The 25,549-nt window shown below is 43.9% G+C and overlaps 1 protein-coding gene across 1 annotated transcript in view; it reads right to left on the reverse strand.

Moving 5' to 3' along the window:
• Window positions 1-9,072: 9,072 nt before the first annotated feature.
• The window catches only part of LOC147700978 (ly6/PLAUR domain-containing protein 3-like), a 107,243-nt gene continuing 90,766 nt past the window's right edge, over window positions 9,073-25,549 (reverse strand). The window contains exons 4-5 of the mRNA XM_086929811.1: window positions 10,610-10,759; window positions 9,073-9,801 (exon numbers count right to left, since the gene is read on the reverse strand). Coding sequence (XP_086785937.1) covers window positions 9,356-9,801; window positions 10,610-10,759 — 596 coding nt within the window. The 3' untranslated portion in view covers window positions 9,073-9,355. The remainder of the gene's footprint in view (window positions 9,802-10,609; window positions 10,760-25,549) is intronic.

Raw genomic sequence — 25,549 nt, forward strand, 5'->3', positions numbered from 1 at the left:
CCCTGCCGCGTCGGGAATTGAACCCTGGTCCCGGGCCGACCTCTGCTTCTGGGTCTGCCTCCTCTAACCGGTGAGCCACACTTCTCCGCTTCTGAAGAACTGCGCACTTGCCCCTCCATGAGATTCGGCATGCTCCTTCTAGAGCTCTTATTCCTTACAGCACTGTGAACGGTTGCACTTCCTGGAAGTTCCCGCCTGCCCCATGTAAGAGGCTACACACGCATTGTTAGAAGAAGATATACAAGCATGTCATTGAAGTTGGAACAAAATTAATGGAAAAAATGTAATTCTCTGCCTCAAATTCGAGGAGATTGACATTTAGGTGCTTCGTCTTTCCCACCTTCCCATGTGATTGTTTCCTCTTCCTGTTGCCTCAGGCAAAATTCTGCGTCAACATCTAACTGTTGCGCCTTCTACTGGATGTTCTCCAAATAACATCTGAAGCACTGCTTTGTACTGTTTCTATGCTTAAGTGAAGATAGGAATTTGCTCCATCTGTGATCCACAAATTGACAGTGGATCACCTAGTGAAACCAGTGATCTGCATGCTTCTATCCCCAGTTGTTAAGTGAACTTTAGTGATCCACACACCTACAGAGGGTCACTAATCAGTGGTCCACACACCTACAATGGATCACCAATCAATGGTCCACACACCTAAAGTAGATCACCAATCAGTGGTCCACACACCTACAGGGGATCACCAATCAGTGATTCACACACTTACAGATGATCACCAATCAGTGGTCCACACACCTACAGGGGATCACCAATCTGGTTCACACACTTACAGATGATCACCAATCAGTGGTCCACACACCTACAGGGGATCACCAATCAGTGATTCACACGCTTACAGAGGATCACCCATCAATGGTCCACACACCTACAGAGGGTCACTAATCAGTGGTCCACACACCTACAGTGGATCACCAATAAATGGTCCACACACCTAGAGTGGATCACCAATCAGTGGTCCACACACCTACAGGGGATCACTAATCAGTGGTTCACACACTTACAGATGATCACCAATCAGTGGTCCACACACCTACAGGGGATCACCAATCAGTGGTTCACACACTTACAGATGATCACCAATCAGTGGTCCACACACCTACAGTGGATCACCAATCAGTGATTCAAACGCTTACAGAGGATCTCCAATCAGTGATTTACCCACAGAGTTTCACTAAGTTGAACCAGTGCTCCACACACATATAAGCCGTAGGGATATAGACCACTGGACACCTTCGGTTATTCAAATCATGTTACTGATCTTAGTGGAATTTTGATTAGTAATGTGTTTTTAATAATTATTAGGGTGGATTTAGCACATAGAACCAACAGACAACTCTCACACCATGCAAAGCATTACACCACCTCCCTTCTTTATGAGTACTCTTAGGGAACCATAAACGATTTGGAGTAAATGGAGAACGTTTTCAATAACTGTGTCTTTGTTTGTGTTCCTAATGTGAGCATTGAAAGAAAAGTGGCATTGTTGTTACATTGCTTGGGTACTGAGGGGCAAGAAACCTTAGAACACTTACCGGAACTAGCTGAGGATGATGCAAGGGATTTCAGTAGTTTTAAAATATGTTTAAAGAATCTAGATAACCATTTTTTTACCCAGAATAAACACCATGCTGGAGAGATATCATTTTGGGGAAAGGAAACAGAAGGATGGTAAAAGTATGGAGGAGTTTGTATCTGACCTGATAAAAGTAGCGATAACAGGCAAGTTTGGCGAATTACTTAATGAACAGATTCATGACCAGTTCTTGTTAACATGTAGCATTGATAGGGTAAGAGAAGAATTATGTCTCAAAGGTTACCCTCCTTAAATGAAGTTTCGAAGTAGAACATATGTTTTTGTGTGTAAAAGAACTGGAAGTTGAAGCTAAATATAGCACACATGCAGAAAAGTGGGAGGCAAATGTTGTGAAAGAGTTGTTTAAAACAAATGACCAGACATTGAAAGGGCAATGTTACAGATGTGGAATGACAGGCCATTTGGCTAATTGGAGATCGCCCTGGATGGAGGGCTATATGCAATTGTTATGGCAAGAAGGGACACTTTGTTGGACATTGTAAAAATAAGAAAGGATGAAAAAGAAAACAGAAGCTCTGGGGTATCAGAAATATGTGATGAAATAGTATTACAGATGGGTGACGCAGATTCAATCCTAAAGATATAGAGAAAATAGAAGAAGTAAACTTAGAGACAATGATCGATTCATGTTTTAGGCAAGCTAACTTTTCTGAAAAGGTGTTTCTCGAAAAGTCCAACATAGAACCGCCTAAACGAATGGACATACAGCCTGGTGGGTATGAAGGACAACCTATAAATATGAAAGGATACTTCTTAGGAAGAATTCAGAACCAGGGAAAAGAAGAGAAGTCCAAACAAAAATGTATGCATCTGAGAAGGCAAATACTATTTTAGGTTGGCCTGCCCAAAGAATATATTAGGAATATATCTTGACTAAAAATGCTTGTCCTCAAATCCAAATACAAACAACTCAAGAAAACAACTTGGTGAATAAATTCACAGAAGTTTTCAGTGAGAAGTTAGGGTGCATTAAAACATACATTCACAAAATAAAATTAAAGAATTACACTACTCCTGTTGTATCCAAGGTCCATAGGCTTCGAGTGAATGTCCAAGATGCTGTCAAAAGAGAGTTGGAAAACTTGTGTGAACAAGATGGTATTGAACCAGTGGAAGAGCACAAGTGGCTAGCACCCATTGTGGTAGCACGTAGGGCTGATAATAATGTACGGCAATGTGCGGATTTCAGGGCACTCAATAAAGAGGTTGCGGTTGATAGATTTCCCTTACCAACCATTTATTTCTGGAATGTTCACAGCTCAAATGAGAGCCAGACATTTCTCAACTCTAGATTTATCATCAGCCTACTGCTAGCTATAAAACCTTGATTGCCATGTAACTCTACTGAAAACTTGTAAACACATTGATTGATAAGGCTCTGCCTCAGGTGAGACAAGCCTGACACACATAGTATTTAAAAAAAAATCTATCTGGCATAACTGCATATGTCTCCATTTTTATATTCAAATCGTTGTAAAATGTGAGTTTTTGCCAAAATATTTAATTAATGCATTTTAGTATAATGGTTTTAAATTACTAAACACTTGAATGAAAAAAAAAATGTAAACTTGAAAACATCAGAAAATTGCCACGTACATCTGCATTCTGAGTCACAGTACCAATTTCCCTTTATTACACCATGTGGCACTTATAAGTTCAAATCCATGCCCTTTGGACTAGTGTCTGCTGCCTCAGTGTTTCAAAAAGCCATATCAAACATGCTACACAATATTCCATGAGTCTTTTACTACCAAGATGATGTAAAGTTATGCGGGGCCATGAAAGCAGAGCACGATGGCAGAAATAAATAGGTACTAGAAAAATGCAAAGAATTTGCATTGATAGTAAAAGCAGACAAGACATGAAATATTTGTGTACACAATCACCAGCAAAGATATTGAGCCCAAAGAAGAACTTGTAAACTCTATTTTAACCCTAGCATCTCCAAAGAACAAAGGAGAACTTAAGGCATTCCTTATAATGATAGCATTCTACAGCAAATTCATAAAAAGATTTTGCTAGCAGAACATTCCAAATGAGACCACTAATAAAAACCAGAGCAGATTTCGATTAGGATCACAAGTGTGAAAAGGCGTTTCAAGATGTAAAATGTTGCTTAAACATGCTCCTAAATTGAGTTCCATTGTACCAGGCAGAATAGTGATAATAACCATGGATGCAAGCACAAACGGCCTGGGTGCTGTCCTATCCTAAACAACAGATGAAGGTGAAAAGACCATCGCCTTTGCTTCACGGTCACTACGTGGGACAGAAACAAACTACTTTGTTATAGCGAAATAAGTCTGAGTGGTATTCTGGGCTATTAACAATTTGAAGAATGTTGTCTGGGGAAGTGATTTAAAAATCAGGTCCAACCATAAACCCAGTTGTTGTTGTTTCCATCTGTCTTGAGCGCCTAAGGACCTGACGGTGATTTGGCGCTATATTCGTCCCAGTTAACATTAACAATAACAATAAAGTATTGAAAGAGATCTTTGGGAAAAAAAGCTTGGGCTCGATCTCCAGAAGCATCAGAAGATGGATCCTTAATCAACAGGAGTTTACGTTTAGCCTGAAACACATCCCGGGAATAAAAAACAAAGGAGCTGATTGTCTTTGTAGGCTGAATGCCAATGCTGAGAATGTAAAAGATAAGGGGATATTGGAAGATTCAGAGGATTTAGCACTAGAAAATGGTTGCATAATATCTGATGGTGTGATTGCGGATGGTGAATGGAAAGAAAGATTAGAAGATGAGCAGATTCTTAAGAAGATGAGGAAATATGTAGGTGAAGGCTGTCCCTACAAGACACTGTCAGGAGTGACTTCAGGGCATATTGAAATGTGAAAGACGAGCTTTCAGAAATAGATGGATGTTTGTTTAGGGGAACCGAGCTAATTCCCCCAGTTGGTGTACGTCTCAAACTCATAAACATGGCACATGAAGACCACTTTGGAGTCTCTAAGACAAAAGAAAGACTAAGAATGGACGTCTGGTGGCTGGGTATGGACAACCAAATGGAAAGTACCATAAAAGAGTGTGAGGTGTGTAAAAAAAAGTGACAAAGTTTTAGTCACAAGAAAACCTCCCATGCATCGATATCCTTGATACATCATGGAACAATCTGACCATGGACTTATTGGTTCTTTATGGGGCGGAATCTCAACACAATATATAATAGTTTTAATAGTTTTAATGGAGCTCTAATTGTGATGGCCTGAAATTAAGATTGTTCTTGACACCAGCACAAAAAACGTCCTAACATTTCTAACTGAAATTTTGCAAGAGACGGTCTATCATCTACAATACTCACAGACAATAGAATACAATTCTGCTGGAAGGAAATATAGATGTTTATGGAAGAAAAATTGAATCACCCACCTATGTTCGGTATCATACCACTGAGAAACCAAAGGAAATATGGAACTTTTTAATAAAACCATAAAAGAAGGAATACAATTAGCAAATGTGAAAAAAGTATGTTTGAAAATAGAAATATTCAACAGACTCAATGCGTTCCACCTTAGGCCACAATAAACCACCCTACAAACCTCATTTCAACTGCTAAAAGGCAGGCAGACACACTCACAATTGGTTCTGGCATTGTTGTAGTGGCATAAATGTTGGGTAAACATCCATACTAAGCAGACCTGGAGACAATATGAGAAGGCACTCCAGGAAGTGAGAAAGGAAAGATGTGACCAAGACTACCAAACCAGAGAGTCTAATGCTCATGTGGGAGATTGGGTAAAATAAAATGTCCCTGGGAAGATGTTGAGAACTATAAATTCTCAAAAGCCATGAGATTAACAAAATTGTGTTGCACCACCATTAAAATGGAAGATGGCAGGATATGGTTCTGGCCAGGATAGCGAAGCTCAATTACATAGCTGTCAAGAATAATTCAAGTCAGTCTCTAGTGTGGAAATTAATAACAATAACAGTATGCTTGATAATGTGACCCACATGATGAGTAGAGGCACAAACAAACATCCCACAGGTGAAACTCCGCATAGAGTGCGGACATGACCCATTAGACGACCTGAGTTCTTGAAATAAAAACCCCTCTTAAATTTAGGCCTGCTTCAGGTCACTGTTACATGGGAGACTGTGGGTTAAAGGAAATGCAGATGAGCTGTCTTCTTTCTTATCCATAGTCACTGGTTTTAATGTTCTACTAATTGTACTCATGAAAGGTAAATGCAATACATATCCAGTAAGGTTTTTTACTGTTCTGAAAGTCTGCATGATCATCCCCTAATCATAAGAGTGCACCTTTTCTTTCCCTTTTCTTGTGACACCACTCCCTGCCCTCCTTCCATGTATTATGAAGAACGGGAGATGTTTGGTATCTTCCAAGTGTTTCTTCCCCAGCTCCTTCCGCCCCCTCATGTAGAATGGAATGTTCCGTCCTCTTGTTCAATCAGCGATTGACTGTCATTCTGATCGGTGTTCTCTCAGCTGTGGCCGGGGTGTCTTGCAATAAACTTATGTCTCCTCCACGTGGGGTTCCTTGTGAGGATTTCATCTTGCTTTCCCACAGCCTCCTTTCAACAGAATTTGCCTCAGTGGATGTGTAAGTTTAGTAACTTGACACCATTAGAGTTACTTCCATGTCTTCAGATATTAAACTGGATGAAGTATCCACTGATGAGTCACCAACACCCATGCACCTGAGCTCAAATTTCAGCAGATTCCAGAGGATCATGATTGAAATTTGTTCTGATGTTTATAAACATAGAAGCCTTCTGCCACAAGTTTTTCCATAGTTACCCGCTTGAACACAAATGATCATATTATCAAACAAGTCTTCTTCATGGAGGTTTAAAAGGCCCACAGTCCCCATCCTTATCTTGTTGAGTACTAGACAAGGATGTTGTATAGAACTTTACTTTCTGACAACTTCACATGTAAACGAACCTCAAAGTCAACTTTTTGCTGAAACAATTCCACAGCATCATCTTCCTGAAAACAGCAAAGGTCTTCAACACTCATAGGCAAAGTGCTGAATATATGACATGTTTATAGTCAAGAATCATTTCCTATAATGTTTATTGATATAAATATCTAAAGCTAAAAAGGTTGCAAGATGTGCAAGTCTACAGGATTAAAGTCAGTATCCTCAAAGAGGTCATATGTCACTGAATTTTTTCTAGAAAACACACTTCAAGTACAAAGTTTGGAGTCTTCCAACCCACACAGTTATCCTACATTTGGTGAATAAAGGGGGTGGCAGCAATGTTAAAGCTAATGTTACCTGTATCTGACAGGTCAATAAATCAATACATTCTACTTGGTGCAAGAAGGTCATGACTACAGGATCATCATCCTTAGAACCGGTGAATAGGGTGGGCCTTCTGACGCATCAAAGACATCGCTGATGAAGCAGATGGCCCAGTGCCAAAGACTGGCTGCTTGCAGAGTCAGCGGATGCTCCACCAGCTGTCAGTCTGCAGTTCCTACCCCTCTAAATGGGCCAGCAAAAGGGTTGATTTGTGTTTCTCTCCAGCACCGGCAAACACTACATTACCCAAAGGTTTATTTTTATATCAGTAGTAGTAGTAACAGCAGAACTAAAGACAACTTTCTAAAGTCTTCATTATGAGTTTGTTTGCCCTGAACAGGGACTGACCACACGAACTGGGATTCAGGTCTTTTTCCAGAATTCTCCCCAATTCCATGGATATATCTGATGGCATCTCCACCCTGCTCGGAGCAGGTGGAAAATGACAGCAGAGAGATGGTGGCTCTTGGGGATTGGGCAGTCTGCAGGCCTGGGCATGGTAGCATCAGTCCATGGGGAACATGGTATACTCAATGTTTGCGGGGGCAAAGGGTCCGAGGCCTCAGCAAACCAATATTAATAGAGCTAATCTGGTGAGTTTTACTAGTTTGTTACAATGGGAAACCCCACCCCATTTTGGTTGGTTATAGTGAAGATGTGGGAATGAGTAAGGATAGTAATCAAAAGATCCTGGGGTAAAATCCAATTTATTGTTGTTGTGTATCATAGCCTGCTGAGACATTTTGTAGCCAACACGTGTTTCGTTCCCTTATATCGGTCGTCTGGCCTGGGGCTTCCTCAGGGCGTTTGGTATAAGTAGGCTGCAAAATGGAGGGACAAACGGTCCTTTCCCTGTAGTTATTTGTACTCGGTTAGACGATGTAAATTCTCGCCCCTTGCAGTCAATCGGCAGGTCACCAAAACATGTGTTGGCTACAAAATGTTCTCACCAGGCCATGATACACGACAACAATGAATTGGATTTTACTCCAGGATCTTTTGATTACTCTCCTTATTTGTTTCGACAACATTGTATACTCAGCCTGTGGTGCTGCAGAGGACGGTGGGGGTTGAACACTGCTCCCGTCATCAGCCCCCCGCTTGCCTCTCCAGGAACTGGACTGGGTGTGGGTCCAGGGTTACAGTATCCACTATTTGCAGATCTAGTAATCTCTGACCCAAGTACCTAGCAGCATGCATTGGCCCCTGGTGGGATTCCCTTCCTCAGTGTGAATTCTCTAAGCGGAATTCCACCACTCACAATGAGATCCTCAGTATGTTTAAAATTATAAAACTTAACTTGTGCAAATAGCTAGAGCATAGTGCGCGACCTAACTTCTGAAGATTGTGCTTGCATACATTTCTCATACTGAATCTGCTGACAATATTGTACTAGGAATCATCTAGCAATAGAAACATCTGAGAGTCTGACAAGAGCGTGTGGTGTCTCCTGCTTTCCCTGCCAAGAAGCCAAAAACCAAAAACATGCCTTCAGCTGTAAAGGGCTGAGATTTACATAAAAACAAATGAAATTTTGACTTTGGGCGTCCCTGGCCTCTAGCCAGTCTCCCCATGGTTCCATAAAAGTTTCATCTTTGAGTCAATACCTTGTCCTTCATCTAATCACTGTTGCAGCAGCACAGAGGGGCATTTGCCAGGAACATAAACTCTGCTAACCTGTCAAAGCTTGCAGCAATATTTGGTTCTGGAGAAGCCTTGAAACAATGAACTGCTTGGAAGGGAAGTAAAAGTATATTAGCCCACGTCTCTGGGGCTAATATACGTTTACTTCCCTTTCAAGCAGTACATTGTAGCCAGGCTTCTCCAGAACCAAAGATTGATGGAATCATGAGCACTTTCATCCCAGCTAGGCAGCTCCAGAACATGTGCACCGCCTGAGGGTCATGGGTCTATAGAGACATGGTGTGACCATGGAAGTGATGAGCCATCATTCACACTGTTTAGCTGAAGAGGGTCCTCCTGGTCAAGAAACCCTTTAAGTTCTCCCTTTTGTAGGGTCATGACTGTGTGGTGGGGTCCTGACGGAAACATCTAGGCATAATTGTTGATCTAGTAGGTCCAGTGATTGCCCAAGTTTCCCCTTAGTGCCCCCCACCAACCCAAAGCATGCCAGCAACATGAGCTCATTATGAATGTGATTTTCTTACATGATCTTGTTTCAGACCTTTATTTCATCCTGCAGTTAGCCATGGGAGCTTGTACTGACTACCATGTGAGAGTCTCAAGCACTGATACTGCCTTGTTACCCCTGGATGCCCACCGACAGATGGCAAAGGCCTCACATTGTTCACAACATGTTATGAATCAGCAGAATTCACACTCAGACTCAACTAGCATGGAAGCTGCTGTCCTTCAACAAAGCCTACCAGAAACTACAAAGGAGGGTAACTCAATGCAGCAAGAGGAAGTTGTAGACAGAAAGAATGGGTTTTACTTATAAATGGAAAGAGGCGAGAAACAGGAGTGCCCAGACTGGGCTGAAGACCTTGGAAGCGGAATTCCTCTCCCTTATGTCTGCTGCGCGTGTTGTTGTTCCATAGGTGGGTTTGTGGTAGAGGGAGTTGGAAGTTACTGTTCCTGCCTTCACCCTGGTCATGCTAAGGGTCACGTTGGTGCTCGAGGTGGTATTTGCCATGGCCTGTGTGGCACTGTGGCCGGTTGAATGATGTCCTGGTTTAGCTTCTTCGATAATTCCAGGGTACATCTCCAGCACGGGGAAGGATTCTTGTTGAGTTATGTTGGACAGGTCCTTGTTGCACAGAGCCCCGGAGCAGCACGCACCTTTAATAGTGAACGTCGCCCCACCCAGTTTCAAGGTCTCCTTGGCACAGATGGACCGTTTGGAGCAGCTTTTGATGGGTATGGACACTGTGGAGTTACCTAAAGGCAAAATCACAACATTGCAAATTTAATTCAAGAACGATCATTCCGTAGCAACAATATATTCATTCACGCTCCATGCCAACTACACAAAACGGTCAGCAGAACTCTTCACCATCACCCTTATACCTCAATTAAAAGAAGGTGCTGGCTTCCTAGAAGTTCAGGAAATAGCTTTACCCAAAGAGAACTTACTGACAGTGGCGGACAGCCTGAATCTGAGCCTGAATCTGGGGTGGTGGGCCGGGGAGGGGCAGCCAATAAGGAGGTATAATGGAAAAAAAAAGAAAAATTCACTGACCTCCTCACCGCTCTGTCCCACATAGTCTCTCCTGTGCCAAACAGGAATCAGCCAGGCTCCTTGGAGCCAATCACAATGCTGCAATGGAGCGTTGTGATTGGCTCCCTTAAACCAATCACAATTCATAATAATAATCTTAATGCAGTCTGCATGAAGGACATGCTAAAGTGTGCATGACTGTTTGTCCGGCTGAGAGTGCCAGTCAAAGCATCATGCGCACTTTAGTGTGCCCACCACTCCTCCCCTGCTCCGTCAGCAGAGCAGCTCCGCCCTCATGCTGCCGTAGCAGGGAAGAATAAAATGCCAATAATGTCGTGCTATTATCATTTTATTTTTCCTTTCTTTTACTGTTGCACAGCAGCAGTGGGGCGACGCTCCTCCGCCTTAGCAAAGGAGCCGCCACTGCTTACTGAGTCATATTTTCATTTGTTCCTGATCGAATGACTTGTTGGAGTTGGATAATTGTGATGTAGAGGCATGCATGGACAGGACACAGCACTGACTCACCCACTTTGACAGTGGTGTTGCCATCGAAGCAAGATGTGTGGCCACTGAAGCAGGAGACCTCGAGGGCGTCCGAAGGGAGACACTTGTCTTGCACTGCCTTCCCCATGCAGCTGTAGCACTTCAGCTCCTTGGGCACTGTGGTGGAGGTGTCTGGAAAGAAATCCAAAATGGCGTTGGGAAAGGTTCTTATGTATATTAGTAATAATACGCAAACACAACAGGTGATGGACCGAATGTGGATCAATGTCACACACTCACCCCAGTCCAAAGATCTGGGCCCAAATCCATCGTTTTTTTGCACTCCACACCACCCTGGGTTAGACAATGGCGATATGCAAATCAGCTCTGACCCTGTGCCCCATGGGAACAGTCCAGTCTGAACTACAAAAGCCATGTCCTTCCCAGAACGGAATCAAGCATCCGAGGACCGAACCGGTTTCGAGGTAACACCTCTCATCAGCCCGACTAGCTTGACTCCAGTGGTGTGGAGTGCCTGGGACCCACGTCTGGGCATCCCCAGCGCACTTAGGGCGGAATATGCAAACACAACAGGTGATGGACCGAATGTGGATCAATGTCACACACTCACCCCAGTCCAAAGATCTGGGCCCAAATCCATCGTTTTTTTGCACTCCACACCACCCTGGGTTAGACAATGGCGATATGCAAATCAGCTCTGACCCTGTGCCCCATGGGAACAGTCCAGTCCGAACTACAAAAGCCATGTCCTTCCCAGAACGGAATCTAGCATCCGAGGACCGGACCGGTTTCGAGGTAATATAGTATATTAGTAATAATACAGCAATACATAGCCCATGTGAAGCTCATTGCATCTATCTTTACATTGGTTTGCGTGAGGATAGATTTCAAAATGGTTGTTGCCCTTGCAGCCATCTTTTTAGTATTGGGCATCTTTTTGTTTGTGTCTCACTCTACACAGACGTTTCGTATATAAGCGACTTTGCAAACACTTCTTTTGAGATGCAATGTCACTTTCGCAGGTGCAGAGTGATGTTTCTTTCTTTAGAGCTCTATAGTACAATGCTCTAAAGATAGTGCATGTTCCAAGGCCTCTCCTATTGGGACCCAGGTGGCTTCTAATGAGAACTTGATGTATAACAAAGTGGCATAATTTGTACTAACAGTTCTGGTGTCTGGAGAGAACTTGGCAACTGCATTATGTTAATCTGTGGTATAGTGCTGTATAATATGAATTGAAATTTTGTATCTTTCTTAAACTTGATTGGTCCAAATCTTCAGACCCTTATACAATGATATATTCGTGTCTGGGATCTATTGTGTATTACATTATAAAAGAAGCCTCTTCTTGACAGTTGCCTTCCTTGAACTTTAGGACGCCATACTATGTTGATCAGACCTCTGATTTACAACTTTGATTTATTCTTTAGAGCTGAACTATACCTGTTTCTGTTTGTTTCATTCCTGCATTTTATTCTGAGCATCATACTATTTCTTGATTTGATTGTCCAATTGACGGATTGCAAACCATTTCACTTTTTTTTCTGTACACAATTTGAATCCGTTGTTAAACCTTCATAGTTTCATTTTAAATGCGTTGTAAATTCTCAAGTGCTTTACTATTTACATTGTAATTTGCATTGAATGTTGTTGGACGGATCCAGTTGATTAGCAACAACATCCTTAGCTGATTAACACAGCTCCAGGTCCATCAGGAGTAATTTAAATTTATGTTAGTAGGATAAAAGTGCCTTGTGAATCCCCAGTCGGCGCGTTGAAACGCTTTTGGAACATGTGGCCACCGCAGGCCACAGTGAGATGTAAGATTCATGCTCTGGGGCCCAAGAGCGGACTTGTACCCATTAGTCAGGACTAGTTGACTTCCAGAGATGTCAGCCTTTGGACAATTGAACCAGTGGGTTGTTCTCAGGCACAGTACCTCTATCAGGCATTGTGGTGAGTGGTCGAATTCGCAGCGGAGATGAATCCTCTGAGATGGGACGATTATAGATATAATTTACTGATAGATTTTTAAATTTTTTTTATTTTACAAAGTTTTATATAGCGCAAACTTCACCCGAATCGTGTATCAGAGCGCTTTACATAGCACCAGTTGCGTTACATGAGGACACAATCATTTTTTTGTAAGGCACGGGGAGATCAAGTGATTTGCCCAGAATCACAGGATGCTCAGCGTCATTGCCGAGACTCGAACCCGGTTCCCCAGATTCGGAGGTCCACCACCCTAGCTGTTAGGCCAACATGTGAAATGTAACAAAAGGGATTCAGGCCTTCAATCAATCAAACAAACAGCATTTGTAAAGCGCAGCACTCTCACCCCTAGGGGTATCAGGGCACTGTGTCTACGTTGAAGAGCCGGGTCTTCAGTCTCTTTCTGAAGTCTGCCCGTGAGGGGGCTGTATGGAGCTGGAGGGGATGGTGGTTCCAGGTCTTGGCCGTGATGTACAAGAAGCAGGAGAAGCCACTGCTGCGGCTGTGACCAGCCCAACAGGTATGGAGCAGGCAAATCCCACTCTATATCCTTGGGCTGGCTAACTAGATGCCACGATTTATGAACAGTCCTTATGGCAGAGTTGTTTGCCTGCGCCTAGGGGATTTTTTATAGAGAAATGCGCTACATAAGCAGTACAGTGATCCCCATGGGAGTATCTACCATTGCGTGTTCCTAAGTTTTGGAAGGAGGTTGCACTGCAGACGATGAAAGCACTTCTGTGTGTCAGAAGGAAGGCTAGAAATGGCTCTTTGGCAAATGGACTCACACCGCTGGGGCCTTTTAGACCCTAGACCCCTGGAGAAGGGAGCTGTTGTTATCCTCTGGTACTTCGAGAATGAGGCTGTGAATGTACCTGCCTACTAGAGAACGAGAGGGAATGTATTTCCCTGAAGTAGAAACCACCACTGTTAGGGTGGATGAGCGGGCCAACCCAGTGGCCGCAGAGGTGCTCCTGTTTACTACCACCGAGCCATGGCATGGGACCAGGCATCAGCAGCATTTGTGAATGAAGATAGCAACAATAGCTCTAGGTGGCTGATCTAGGCAGTGGCATCTTTGAGCCCAAATGACTAGCCTTTGGCATTGGCTGTAGCAGCACCCAGTGGGCAAAGCATCTGGTTTTCAGCAGTGACACCTAGTGGTCAGACTATGGCATTAACAGTAGTAACATCAACTGAATGGTCAGAGTTTGGTATTAGTGGCGCTGACACTAAGGTTCAGATTATATAAGATAAATGTTGTCCCCGAGCACAGATCAACAGTTATCAATAGTTTCGGAGAAAAAAGAAGAACCAAATCAAAATCTTTCTCTTTCACAGTTCTTTAAACAGGGAGAGTATACACTCTCCCTCTTTGCACATTAGGGCATTGATGAAGCGTTGGATTTTAGTGATCTTGCTTTTGGCGACACATGTATATATATTTACATTTATATTTTCCAATTATTTTTCTCTTCCTTGCAGACATAATTTTATTATTCCCTTTGAAATTCTTGATCTGTGGAGTCAAACTGAGGTAACCCAATTTTGAAAAAGGAGTTTGTTCTGAATCCTCCGTTTAGTTTATAAAGCTAAAAAGGAACGTTGTTATAACAAGGATGAGTTTTAGTGGTAAGACACTTATGATGTCTACCTATTTCTCTCATTTAGTGATTGAGCGCATTGATGAAGGATATAGATTATCACACATGCAGAATAATTGAACTTAAGCAGGTATTATGAGCTGTATTATTAGTTGGATTTTAGATACTGTCTTTGGATATATTTTGAATCTTTATCCACTTTTATTTCTAGTGATATAGTACTACATGAGTAATAGATAACAACTTGGAATGACATTGGTGTACCTGTGAAGGAAATTCCCTTATGGTGAGTGAATTTATTACTATGAAGATAGCGGTGTTCTTTGGGTAGTAGCTTTCTCTGATAAAGATATACTTGAGATCCCCAAGCGAAATTATGGAAATAGGGTCTTCTTTTAATTGTATATTATTTTACTGGTGGCTATATATTTTAGGCGAATGCTATCAGTAGTTGGTATTCTTTACTCTCCGCCAACATTCTAATATGTGACTACAGGTATAATGATGAGTGATACTGTAAAATAATTCTTCTTTACTCTTTTGTATTCACTGTGTTATTGGTCGGTGTTTTAAGTGACTGTCCTTTCTTCTGCACCTCCTTATCTTGTTTATGTTTTCTTTTTGCTTAAAGACGTGGTGGTAATAGGTGTCTTTGCTATCACAATAGGTGTTGGTTGATACTATTAATTTCAAGGAAATTGTATATATTATTTGCTTTTGCATTTTTCTGTTGTAGCCCTGAAGAAGTCATTGGTGATTGTTTCCCGTGACGAAACACGTTTTGGCATTGTTTCTGTTTTATTGGCTACATTCTGTGTGAACTGAATGAATTATGAAAATTGAAATGGCGATCTTCTGATAATTTGAAGAGGAAGAAAAAAGAAGAAAGAAAATAAAAAGGAACTGTTTAAAGAACTGTGAAAGAGAAAGATTTTGATTTGGTTCTTCTTTTTTCTCTGAAACTATTGATAACTGTTGATCTGTGCTCGGGGAAAACATTTATCTTGTTGCATCCTTTGTTTTACAGAGGATTTTTGGGGACGTGAGTGGCCGTTTTTCCCTTGTTACCTTGAGCAATCTAATTTGGAAAATTACTAATGTTAGTTGGTGTTGCGCAAAGCTGACTCAGCCACTAGATTGCAATTGTAAGGTTCAGATTAAATGTCTTTCACGCAATGGGCCGAGGACATAAAAAAGAGGAGCATCAGAATTTGTAGCCGTTGCCGTTTACATCATCAGCGTCACTCATAGCAGATCTGGCGTTATGGTATCCTCATGCGTGAGGTACAAATTCCTAGGTATAATAAACAGCCCAGGTGTCAGACGCCGAAGATGTATCCTTTTAGGTTAAGCAAATATGACATGGCCATATCCTGCTTAACCATACTTTTGTTGGGTGTTAGGATTTTGGAAAAAGAGAGAAAAGGGTAATATAGCAGGTCTGGTTTTGCACCAAATCCCAAGGTTTCGGTGCCAGCGCGCCTGAAACACACTCCTTGCATACATTAACTGGGGAATTGTGTGAAGGGATTGGTCGAGGTCCGAGGGTCAACTTTCAGTGTAAAAAGTTTTTTTTTCACATGAAAGTTGGGCCATTGCTACTGCTTGGTGCTTCTTTATGCAGCACTACGTCACACAATCACCTGTGGAACCCTTGGGGCTAAGTTACAAGCCCAATGCGCCACCGGTGTATCACTGTTTTTTGCGCTACGGCGGCACAGTGAGGCCGCCCATAATTACAAGGCCACGTAAAGACACACTGCATGACTTTTCATGGCCTTGTACATATGGCCCCATTTCCCGCATGACTCTGCATTCCATGAGTGTTGCAGTGGATGTTCCAATGCAACATCCATGTACCTGATGCTTTCCCAGATTTAAAAGGTTTCGTAAACCTTGGATGCATCAAATTCGTATGCCTCGCCAGGAGAGGCATAGGGGAGGTGCAACAAGGAGAAATACCATCCTTTCTCTTCGTTTTTCCTTTTTCTTTGTGTGCCGCTCTCTGCAGCATAGATAGAAATAAGAAAACACCTCTCATGATTGTTTTTATGCAGGAAGGTATCTCTTCCTGCACAAAAACACCACCTGCACAACATAGATACCCTTGCACCATGGAGCATAGGTGTCTGCATTGGTGCATGGTAGCCATTTTGCACCAGCAAAGGGGAAAAAGACAGGAGTGCACTTTATCTCTTATATACAGCACATTTCTTCCCTTTTCTTATGACACAAGGCAGCACAGCAGGCAGGCTTCCTGCGCTGCTGTGCTTCATAATATTGTAAATGATGCCCCTTGACTGCAGGGGAGAAGCTTGGTCATTAAGATTTTGGGGGGGGGGGGGTGAGCTTCATATTTTCCAACAATCACGCTGTCATATAATGCTAAAATACATCACAAGCAGGGTGCATGAGAGGGCGTAAGTGACAGTAAAAAGGGAGAGGAGTGGTGTTGGAAAGAGTACCAAGTGCGAGAAAACATAATATGTTAATAAATAACCAACATTTTGGGGGGACTTCCAATCCAGATAGGAGAGAGAGTGTGTGTGTTTATGTCTGTGTATGTAAAATCATCTGGTGAAATCCCACAGACATCTCACCATACCAGACTGAATGCACATGTACGCAACTATTTATCAGAAATTACATATTAGAAGGGAGTAAAACACCAAACACCCCTACACCCCACATCTATGCCCTTGAGTGAATCTGGGCCCTGGAGTGCGACGTGGGCAGGAGTGGATGCCCCCATGACTGGTCTGAATTTGATATTGACAGCTGTGGCACCAAAGTCTCATTTGTAGTATTGGAAAATGCAGCTTTTTCAGGGAAAATGTTAGGAAAACTTTCTCACATTTTAACTACGATCACAGCAGAAAACAAGCATTGGCATATTCAATAGGTCTCACCTTTGAGACATTAGAATTGTTTCTAGCCATAGCTATTGGCTTTGCCATTGTCTTTAAGCTACGATGCAGAGCAGCGTGGCTGCTGTGCAGCATGTTGAAAAGTTATAATAAAGTGTGATAAACATTTTTGTTACCTTATATATAACCAAGTAAACATTATGTACTACTAAACAACCCTATTAAAAAAGAATTAGCATATACAATTTCTTCTAGTTTGTCTGTTCTGGTGCTGAGGTGATGCTGTGCTGATGCTCAGGTGATGCTGACTTATACTGACATGGTGTTGATGTAGTGGTGTGGTTGTGCGGAGGTGGTGCTGAGTGATACTGAGGTGGTGCTGAGTGATGCTGAGGTGGTGCTGAGTGATGCTGAGTTGGTGCTGTGCTGTTGCTGCACTAATGCTAAAGTGGCGCTGCATTTGTGTTGACGTGGTACTGTGCTGATGCTGTGATGGGGCTGCACTGGTGCTTAGTTAGTGCTTTGCTGGTGGTGGTGCAATGATGCGAAGGTGGTGCTCTGGTGGTGTTGTTGTGTGATGCTAAGGAGATTCTGCACTGGTGGTGAGCGATGCTGTGGTGGTGCTGAGTGTTGCTGTGCTAGTGTTATGCTGATGCTAAGGTGGTGGTGCTGCACTGACACTTAGGTGGTTGTGCTGCTCTGATGCTGAGGTAGTTCTGCACTGGTAGTGAGGTGGTGCTGCACTGGTGCCGTGCTGAGGTGGTGCTGCACTGGTGCTGAGTTGATGCTGCGCTCATGCTCAGGTCATGCTGAGTTAAACTGAAGTAGTCCTAAGTAACCCTGGGTGAAGCACTACGCTACCCTCGCTTAGTTTGTGAAGTTTGCGAAACTTCGCACTACGGGAGCTGCACGTAGCACAGTGCGAACACGCGTAGCATAGTGCAGCGGTCATTTTTTGCTTGTTCTCGGTCCTCAATGTCATGTTCGCGACCACGAGCAAGCAAAATGACATACCAGCGAGACTCTCAACGTGGGGATGTCAGGTTTCTCAATGCGAGTGGTCATGCATGCTCGCGACCGCTCGCAATGAGAAACTACCAGTTCGCGTTGAGAAAGCTTCTGCTCGAGTAAAAATCTACTTGAGCGGCAGAAAACTACAGCTCGCACTGTGCAAGAGACTGTTTTCAATGATTGCACAGTGCCAGATGCTTGTTCGCACTGTGCAATCATTGAAAATGCTTCTTGCACAGTGCGAACATGCTACTACGCAGCTCGCGTAGTGCTACGTGAAGTTCGCATAGTGCGAAGTGCACTTCGTATAGCTTCACGTAGCGCTACTTCGCAAACTACGCCCACCCCTAGTCCTAAGGTGGTGGTTTACTTGTGCAGAGGTGGAGCTCAGGTGGTGCTGAATGATGCTTTGGTGGTGCTTCGGTAATGCTCTGATGGTGCTCAGGTGATGCTGAGGTGGTGCTGTGGTGGTGTTGAGTGATGCTGAAGAAATGCCGCTGCTGAGATGGTGCTGAGTGATGCTGTGCTGGTACTGAGGTGGTTGTGCTGCACTGATGCTGAGGTAGCGCTGTTTTGCTAGTCAGATGGTGCTTCACTGGTGCTGTGCTAGTGCTGAGGTAGCTCTGCGCTGCAGCGCTGGTGCTAATGTGGTGCTGCGCTGTGGCTAAATAATGTTGAGGTGCTGTTGTACTGGTGTTGTATTAGTGATTAGGTGCCTCTCAGTGGTGTTCAGGTGGCGCTGCAATGCTCCTGCTTATGTGGTACTGAGTGACGCTGACTGGTGCTGAAGTGGTGCTGCGCTTATGCTGACGTTGTGCTGAGGTAGGGCTGTACAGATGCATTGGTGCTGCTGTGGTGCTTGCTGATGCTGCAGTAATGCTCAGGCAATGCTAAAGAGACTCTCTGCTGGTGTTGAGTGATACGGAGGTGGTGCTCAGGTGCTGAGGAGGGATGATCGGGTGGTGCTGCAGTGGTGCTGTTCTAGTGGTGATGAGTGACAATGACTGGTGCTGAAGTGGTGCTGTTCTGTTGCTGCAGTAGTGTTGTACTGATGTAGGGGTGGCGCTATGCTGATACTGTGGTGCTAGAGTGGTGCTGTGCTTTTGCTGATGCTGAGTCATGCTGAGTCGATGCTGTGCTGGTGCTGAATGGTGCTGAGGTGGTGTTGTTCTGATGCTGCGGTAGTGTTGCCCTGATGTAGGTGTGGTGCTGTGCTGATACTGTGGTGCTAAATAGGTGCTGTGCTTTTGCTTAGGTGGTGCTGAGTCATGCTGAGGTGGTGATTCTGTGCTAGTGCTGAATGGTGCTGAGGTGATGCTGAATGATGCTTTGGTGGTGCGTGGGTAATGCTGGGATGGAGCTCAGGTGGTGCTGAGTGATACTGAGGTGGTGCTGTGGTGGTGTTGAGTGATGCTGAAGAAATGCCGGTGCTGAGATGGTGCTGAGTGATGCGGCGCTGGTGCTCAGCTGGTGGTGCAGCACTGATGCTGAGCTAGCACTGTTTTGGTAGTAAGATGGTGCTGTGCTAGTGCTGGGGTAGTGCTGCGCTGGTGCTAAGGTGGTGCTGCGCTGTGGCTAAATAATATTGAGGTGGTGTTGTACTGGTGTTGTGTTGGCCCTCAGGTGCCACTGAGTGGCACTCAGGTGGCGCTGCGGTGGTACTTCTTAAGTGGTGCTGAGTGATGCTGACTGGTGCTGAAGAGGTGCTTCGCTTATGTTGACATGGTGCTGAAGTAGGGCTGAACTGATGCATTGGTGCTGCGGTGGTGCTTGCTGATGCTGCAGTGATGCTCAGGTTATGCTAACGTGATGCTCTATTGGTGCTGAGTGATACTGTGTGGTTCTGAAATTCTCAAACCTGTCTGCATTTCAATCTTGCCTTCACGTAGGCCAGTAAAGTAGGCCCAAAACAAGTGGCTTTGCCTTCTGAGTTCGTGCATATATTAATTTGGGTTTCTCTGACTCTGAATGAACTGCAGAGAGAGTTACCCTTTTCACCTGAAGCTGACCTTTTGCAAAGCCAGTTTCGCTAGCTGAGCGTTGTCTGAGTTTTTCAATCACTGTTCAGGACCTTGTTAACCATTAGTTTCCTTTGTGCATATGTTATCTTAAATAACATCTAAATGGTTTCTTTCCTTAAAGACTTTCTTTTCTGAAACTTGGGTTTTTGCTATGTGTTGTGACTGCCCTCTAGTGTTACTTTTTATGTAGGCTTCAGAAGTTAGTTTGTGAGCAAAGCAGTCTGACCTGTTGAGAATCACATATACACATTAACCAGGGATTTCTTCGTGCGCTGGAGTTAATTTTAGAAGCTGGCCTTTCACCTAGGAATTGACCCTGCCAAGCCAATTTCCCTGCAAGATCGTTATTTACCTTTTCCAATCACCATTCAAGACATTTGTTAACTTTTAAAGTTTCTTTACGTATTTGTTATCTGGCACATTATCTGAAACTACTTTTCCTGACTAATTCTCCATCTCATGGGTTATGCTTTCAATTAAGGGTTTGTGGGGGCCTTCCAGATTATTATTTAGATATGCCTAAATATTAACTTGTGGGTTGGGACACTGTAAAATGAGCTTTACTGTATGATGCTGTGTGATGTCATGTACTTTCTATTGCAGGGGTGTGCATTTTAAATGTACCTTTTTGTGTATAAATAGGGATGTCTGGCCTTAGTAAAATTGAGCAGTTTCTTGAGTTGTACACCGTGTTGTATTGCTGGGATTTCTGCTACTAGCTGCAGCTAATAAATTTGATCTCTGACGCCACCTAGAAGTATTCCGTGTCTCTGTATACCAAGGCAAGGGAACCTAGAGGACTCTGGGCGTGTCCCTGACGCCGCTGGGTACTTGAAAACCCGGTTCTTCAGTTGGCGCGACCAACACGGGCCGACTTCAGTGGTACCGGTCCAAGCCTGAAGATTGCGAGGAGCCACGTTGAGGAAATATAAATTTCTGGTCAAGTTATGTTCCCTATCGTGTACCCCACCGTCTCCATGTACGAGTTAAAGTGCATGTAACTTCCCTCCTGTGCCAGCTATGAAGACGCAAATACATTTGCGTCCAACGTTAACATGTCCTCTTTCAGACCCACCCTGAATGGGTTGGATAGTCCGTTCCTAAGTATGCTATGCCAACGTCTTTTTGTAGTGTACTCTACATGTTTTTTCAGCTCTGGCAAAGTAGGCCCAGAATTTCTGCCATCGAGCCTTTTCCTTCCTTCTGACTCTGAAAGCCTCAGCCCAGGCTGCCCAGGCCACCCCCGTACCTGTGAACTCTGCCTTACTTTCAGCGCGGCCCACCACGCTCCGCTCAGCCTGCTGCCTGCCAAGACTGACTACAACCTTCGAGTTATCTGTTCCGCTCCTCGAAGATACATTCCTGCCTACTAGTTTCAGTAAACATTCCCCAGCTGCAGAGCCAAAGGCCCGGCCTGTCTCCGTGCAAGTAATTCATAGCCTCTGTTACCATGCTCCCATGGAAGGCCCATGCCCCCACGCTTCTCATGCAGACACTCAGGCGCTTATACACGCACTCACAGTCAGTATAGAATAGCTTCTGCCCCAGAGACCTTTCCGCCCAGATAGCTCCGTTCCTAAAACATCAGATATCAGATATGATAGAAGCACAAGTTGATCTGACATGCCAGACTTCTGTCTCTTTCCGTCAGTGTAAACGTCAAGCCCCCTGCACCCTCCAGTTTCACGCCAAATCACACGTCATGCAGCTGCGCGCGCATCCAAGCTTCTGATTTCTGCTGACATTGCAACATTTCTGTTTTAGTGCCACCCACATGTGACACCTACCTATGACGTTTCTAGAGCACACCTCCAGTTACGCCTAGTCCACGCCTTCTGATTACGTGCTAGTAACACGTGGATGCTGTTATCTTGTCTACTCTCAGCTGTTACGCCTACTATATTGCTTCCTATGATGTAAATTAAGTATATAAGCTATGTATTGGCAATAAAACATTGCTCTATCCCTTCCTGAACCCCGTGTGGTTGCGGGAACATGATATCCTATTCCGGAATAATTCCTTTTTAAGGAATAAAACCCCTAAGAACTCTAACACCACGGACTCTGTTTTCTTTCTTTCCGATTGAGTTATTATTGATTAAGTACTTACCTGCATAGAAATTAAGATAGTAAATTAAATATTTACGACATTTTGGCGCCCGAATAGGGACCCCTCCCCCACCTCACGCGCCGGTAGGTGCGTTGCAAGCTCTGTCCCCTGCCATCAGTTAGAAGGAAACTACGCGTACCGGCAGGATTTCCTGTATCTCCCTCTGGCCCACGGAGGTGACGAAGATTGCGATCAGTACCCAGACGAGGCGGTGAGGAGTGCGGAGGATCCCGACCAGAGCCTAGCCGAAAGAAGCAAGGTCCGAGGTGTCAAGAGGCCCACCAGTTTTCCGAAGTGTCCACGTGTCGAGTCGAGTCGAGTCCGGTCCAGTCCAGTCCAGTCGAGTTTTCCGAGGCCTTCTGTTTTCCGTGCTTCCCGGTGAGTACCATTGCTGGGACGTATCTAGACGGGTTTGGGTACACAAGTCCGGTCTGCACTGTTTTAGGCAGTGTATCTGTACTGTTTAGCAGTACATCCGATGATTCAAGTTCTTGCACTGTTTTCAGCAGTGTATCTGTGCTGTTTAGCAGTACATCTGATATAGGGGGTAGTCGTATATGTCGCAAATGTCTTTTTTTTTGTGATTAATGTCGTGGTATGAGTGTGACTGTTTTTATGTGCATTATTGTGTTCTTGTATAACTAGCTGTACCTAGTATTAAGTAGCAAGGATTGAGCGTTCAGTACTGAGTAAACAAGATGCCGTTTTTCAACAAGTTAAAGCAGATAGGAACTAGGAAAGGGATACTAGAGGAAGAAATTCCTATCCCCCCTAAGGATACTCCTGGAAACTTTATGTACCACAAGCATGGCATAGATGCCATAGTGTATCTAGATTTATGGGCCGACTATACTAAACATCTAGACGAGAGACACAGATGGCCAGTTACTGGAACATGGGATGCCGAGTGCATCATGAAGGTAGAGGAAGCATTATGGAAAAAGAAAGCCAGACAATCTCAGAAAGACGCCATAGAGTTTTGGCGTAAGGAATCACGTAAGCGTGCTGAAAAAGAACTACGTAGAGAGGACAGACTTAAAGAATCGGAGAAAGCCCAAGAAAACGAACTAATTACTGAGGGGATCCGAGTAAAGTCAGAACAGATAGACCGTGCACGAAATAACCTCGTAAACGGTATGTATCTCGCGGCCGAGGGTTCGTCTGAGGCCATTTCAGAAATACCGAAAAATCTACCGTCACCATTGGTTCCAACTAAAGTAACTCACAAGACTACTAAAGACATATTCCTGAATTCCTATCTAGAGGATGTAGCACCCGCTTACACCAATCTGCCTGTCCGCACCCTGCCTAACGACAGGGATGGGGGTGGTAACCCGCCCCAAGATCATATTCCGCCTGTTCCACCCCCTCCACCGCCTCCCATACCTAAAGTTAATCTACCGAAGCCACGTTTACCTGACCCTACTAAAGGACAAATTCAAGTACAGATACAGACTCCACAGAGAGATAATGTCCAAACTTCCGCCTCGGGAGGTGCGATGGGGGGTCACCAGACCCCGCCATTAACACGCAGGTTACAGCTCGGGGACTTGCAGAGTCCCTACACGTACAAATCACCCCGTCTCGATATATTCAAAGGGCAACTTACAGTTTGCAGATATGATCCAGTACCCGGCAAAGACGATAGAATGATAATGGCATCACTACGATTACGATCTGCTACTGATTTCCTGCTGATGTTTCCAGGAATGAACGAGCACCTAGATAGAATATATCAGTTTATTCAGACTGGGAAAGACCCCGACAGTATTAAGGATGCCATGGAGCATCAGAAAGTTGACGTTCAAAAACAGATATTAAGTTTTTTTATAAATTGCCTAATAAGAGAACGAGACAGGCCCGAGACAGATCAGGGTGAATTAGATGCACTCAACAGGTGGGGTCAAAATATATATGAAGGAAAACACGACAAGGGGACTTGCATAGCCAGTATGTACAAGAAGATAAGAAAAGCAGTGATAGATGTACACTAAGAAGAGAAAGAAAAGGCTTCCTCTGAGGGGGAAGAAGAACCTGAAGAACCAGAAAAGACTACAGACACTATAGCGTATGTAGGTAAGGGAACTTACCTTAGGAAAGGCATCCGTCCAGAAAGCAAGAGAGTTCTTTTCTCTGCCTTGACAAACCCAAACTCTGCTGAACATCAGTTCCAGGAGACTGATAAAAGGCTTCGAGATCGAGTAGGGTACCATGTACTCAATTCTATGGATGAACAAGAACTAGCCCGGTCAGCCATATTATGGACTGAAAATCCGGATATATACAATGATGACACCGTAGCACAGACATTCTTGAACCTTTCCCCAGACGAGCAGAAATTAGCAGGTGTATACATGATTCAGCACCTTCTCACGAAATACAGAAATCAACATTCTGATCCAGGTCCCTTACACGAAACATTAGAAGAACTACTCATGGACAGATGGAGAGGTTTAAGTACCAAATTAATTCAAATAATTCTAGAACAACGCCATAGATATGATACTTTCATAAGCTCCGAATATGTTCCCGCCCCGCCCCCAGAAAGGAAAATGTATCATATGGAACGTCGGCATGGCATTGAAAGTCAGAACCCCTTACGAGAAGTGCACCCAGTTATGGGTGACGATCATAACTTGAAACGAGTATATGTACACACACCTCTGACTAAGTTAGAACTGTTAGAAATGAAGAAACTAGTCCCGTGCCATGATAAAGACCCTGCAGGTTTTCATAGAGAGCTTAAAGACATGTTACTGATGGGGGATTATACGTACGAAGATATCACGAAAATGTTAAAGGTATTGCTGCCCACGGGCATTTACGAGAAACTAAAAGAAAAAGAATGGGAGGTGGGAGAGAAAAAGATTGTATGGACAGAAATAGAAGACGAAGAGAACAAACGGGTCCCAGGGGTAGGCCTTGGGGAGAAAACTAAAGCATTACCAGGCCTGATAGTACAGGTTCTGCCAAGATTATTGACAACTAGAAAGGAAGACTGGGATGCAATATCAGCCTGTAAACAGAAACCCGACGAAGATACTAGTGACTTCTATTCAAGATTCGAGAAATGTTTCATTATTAATAGTGGTCTTAAACCAAGTAGCGAGTCGTACCCGCATCTTTTTGTATCAAAGTTAGTCGAAAATTCCCTGTTAGCAGTTAAAAACCGTGTATACAAGGTCGAGAGTACATGGCAAGCCAATACGCCATCCCAGATGTTACAAATGTTACAATATCATCAGAACAGAATTAGAGAAGAGCAGGATCAGGAACAAAAACGTATGAAAGACACGAAAATGAAAATGCTAGTAGCCCAATCGGTCCCAACCGATGGCCACAGAAAGGGTACGACC

This window comes from Lissotriton vulgaris, chromosome 7 (assembly GCF_964263255.1).
Source record: "Lissotriton vulgaris chromosome 7, aLisVul1.2, whole genome shotgun sequence".
In the NCBI taxonomy this organism is placed as follows: Eukaryota; Metazoa; Chordata; class Amphibia; order Caudata; family Salamandridae; genus Lissotriton; species Lissotriton vulgaris.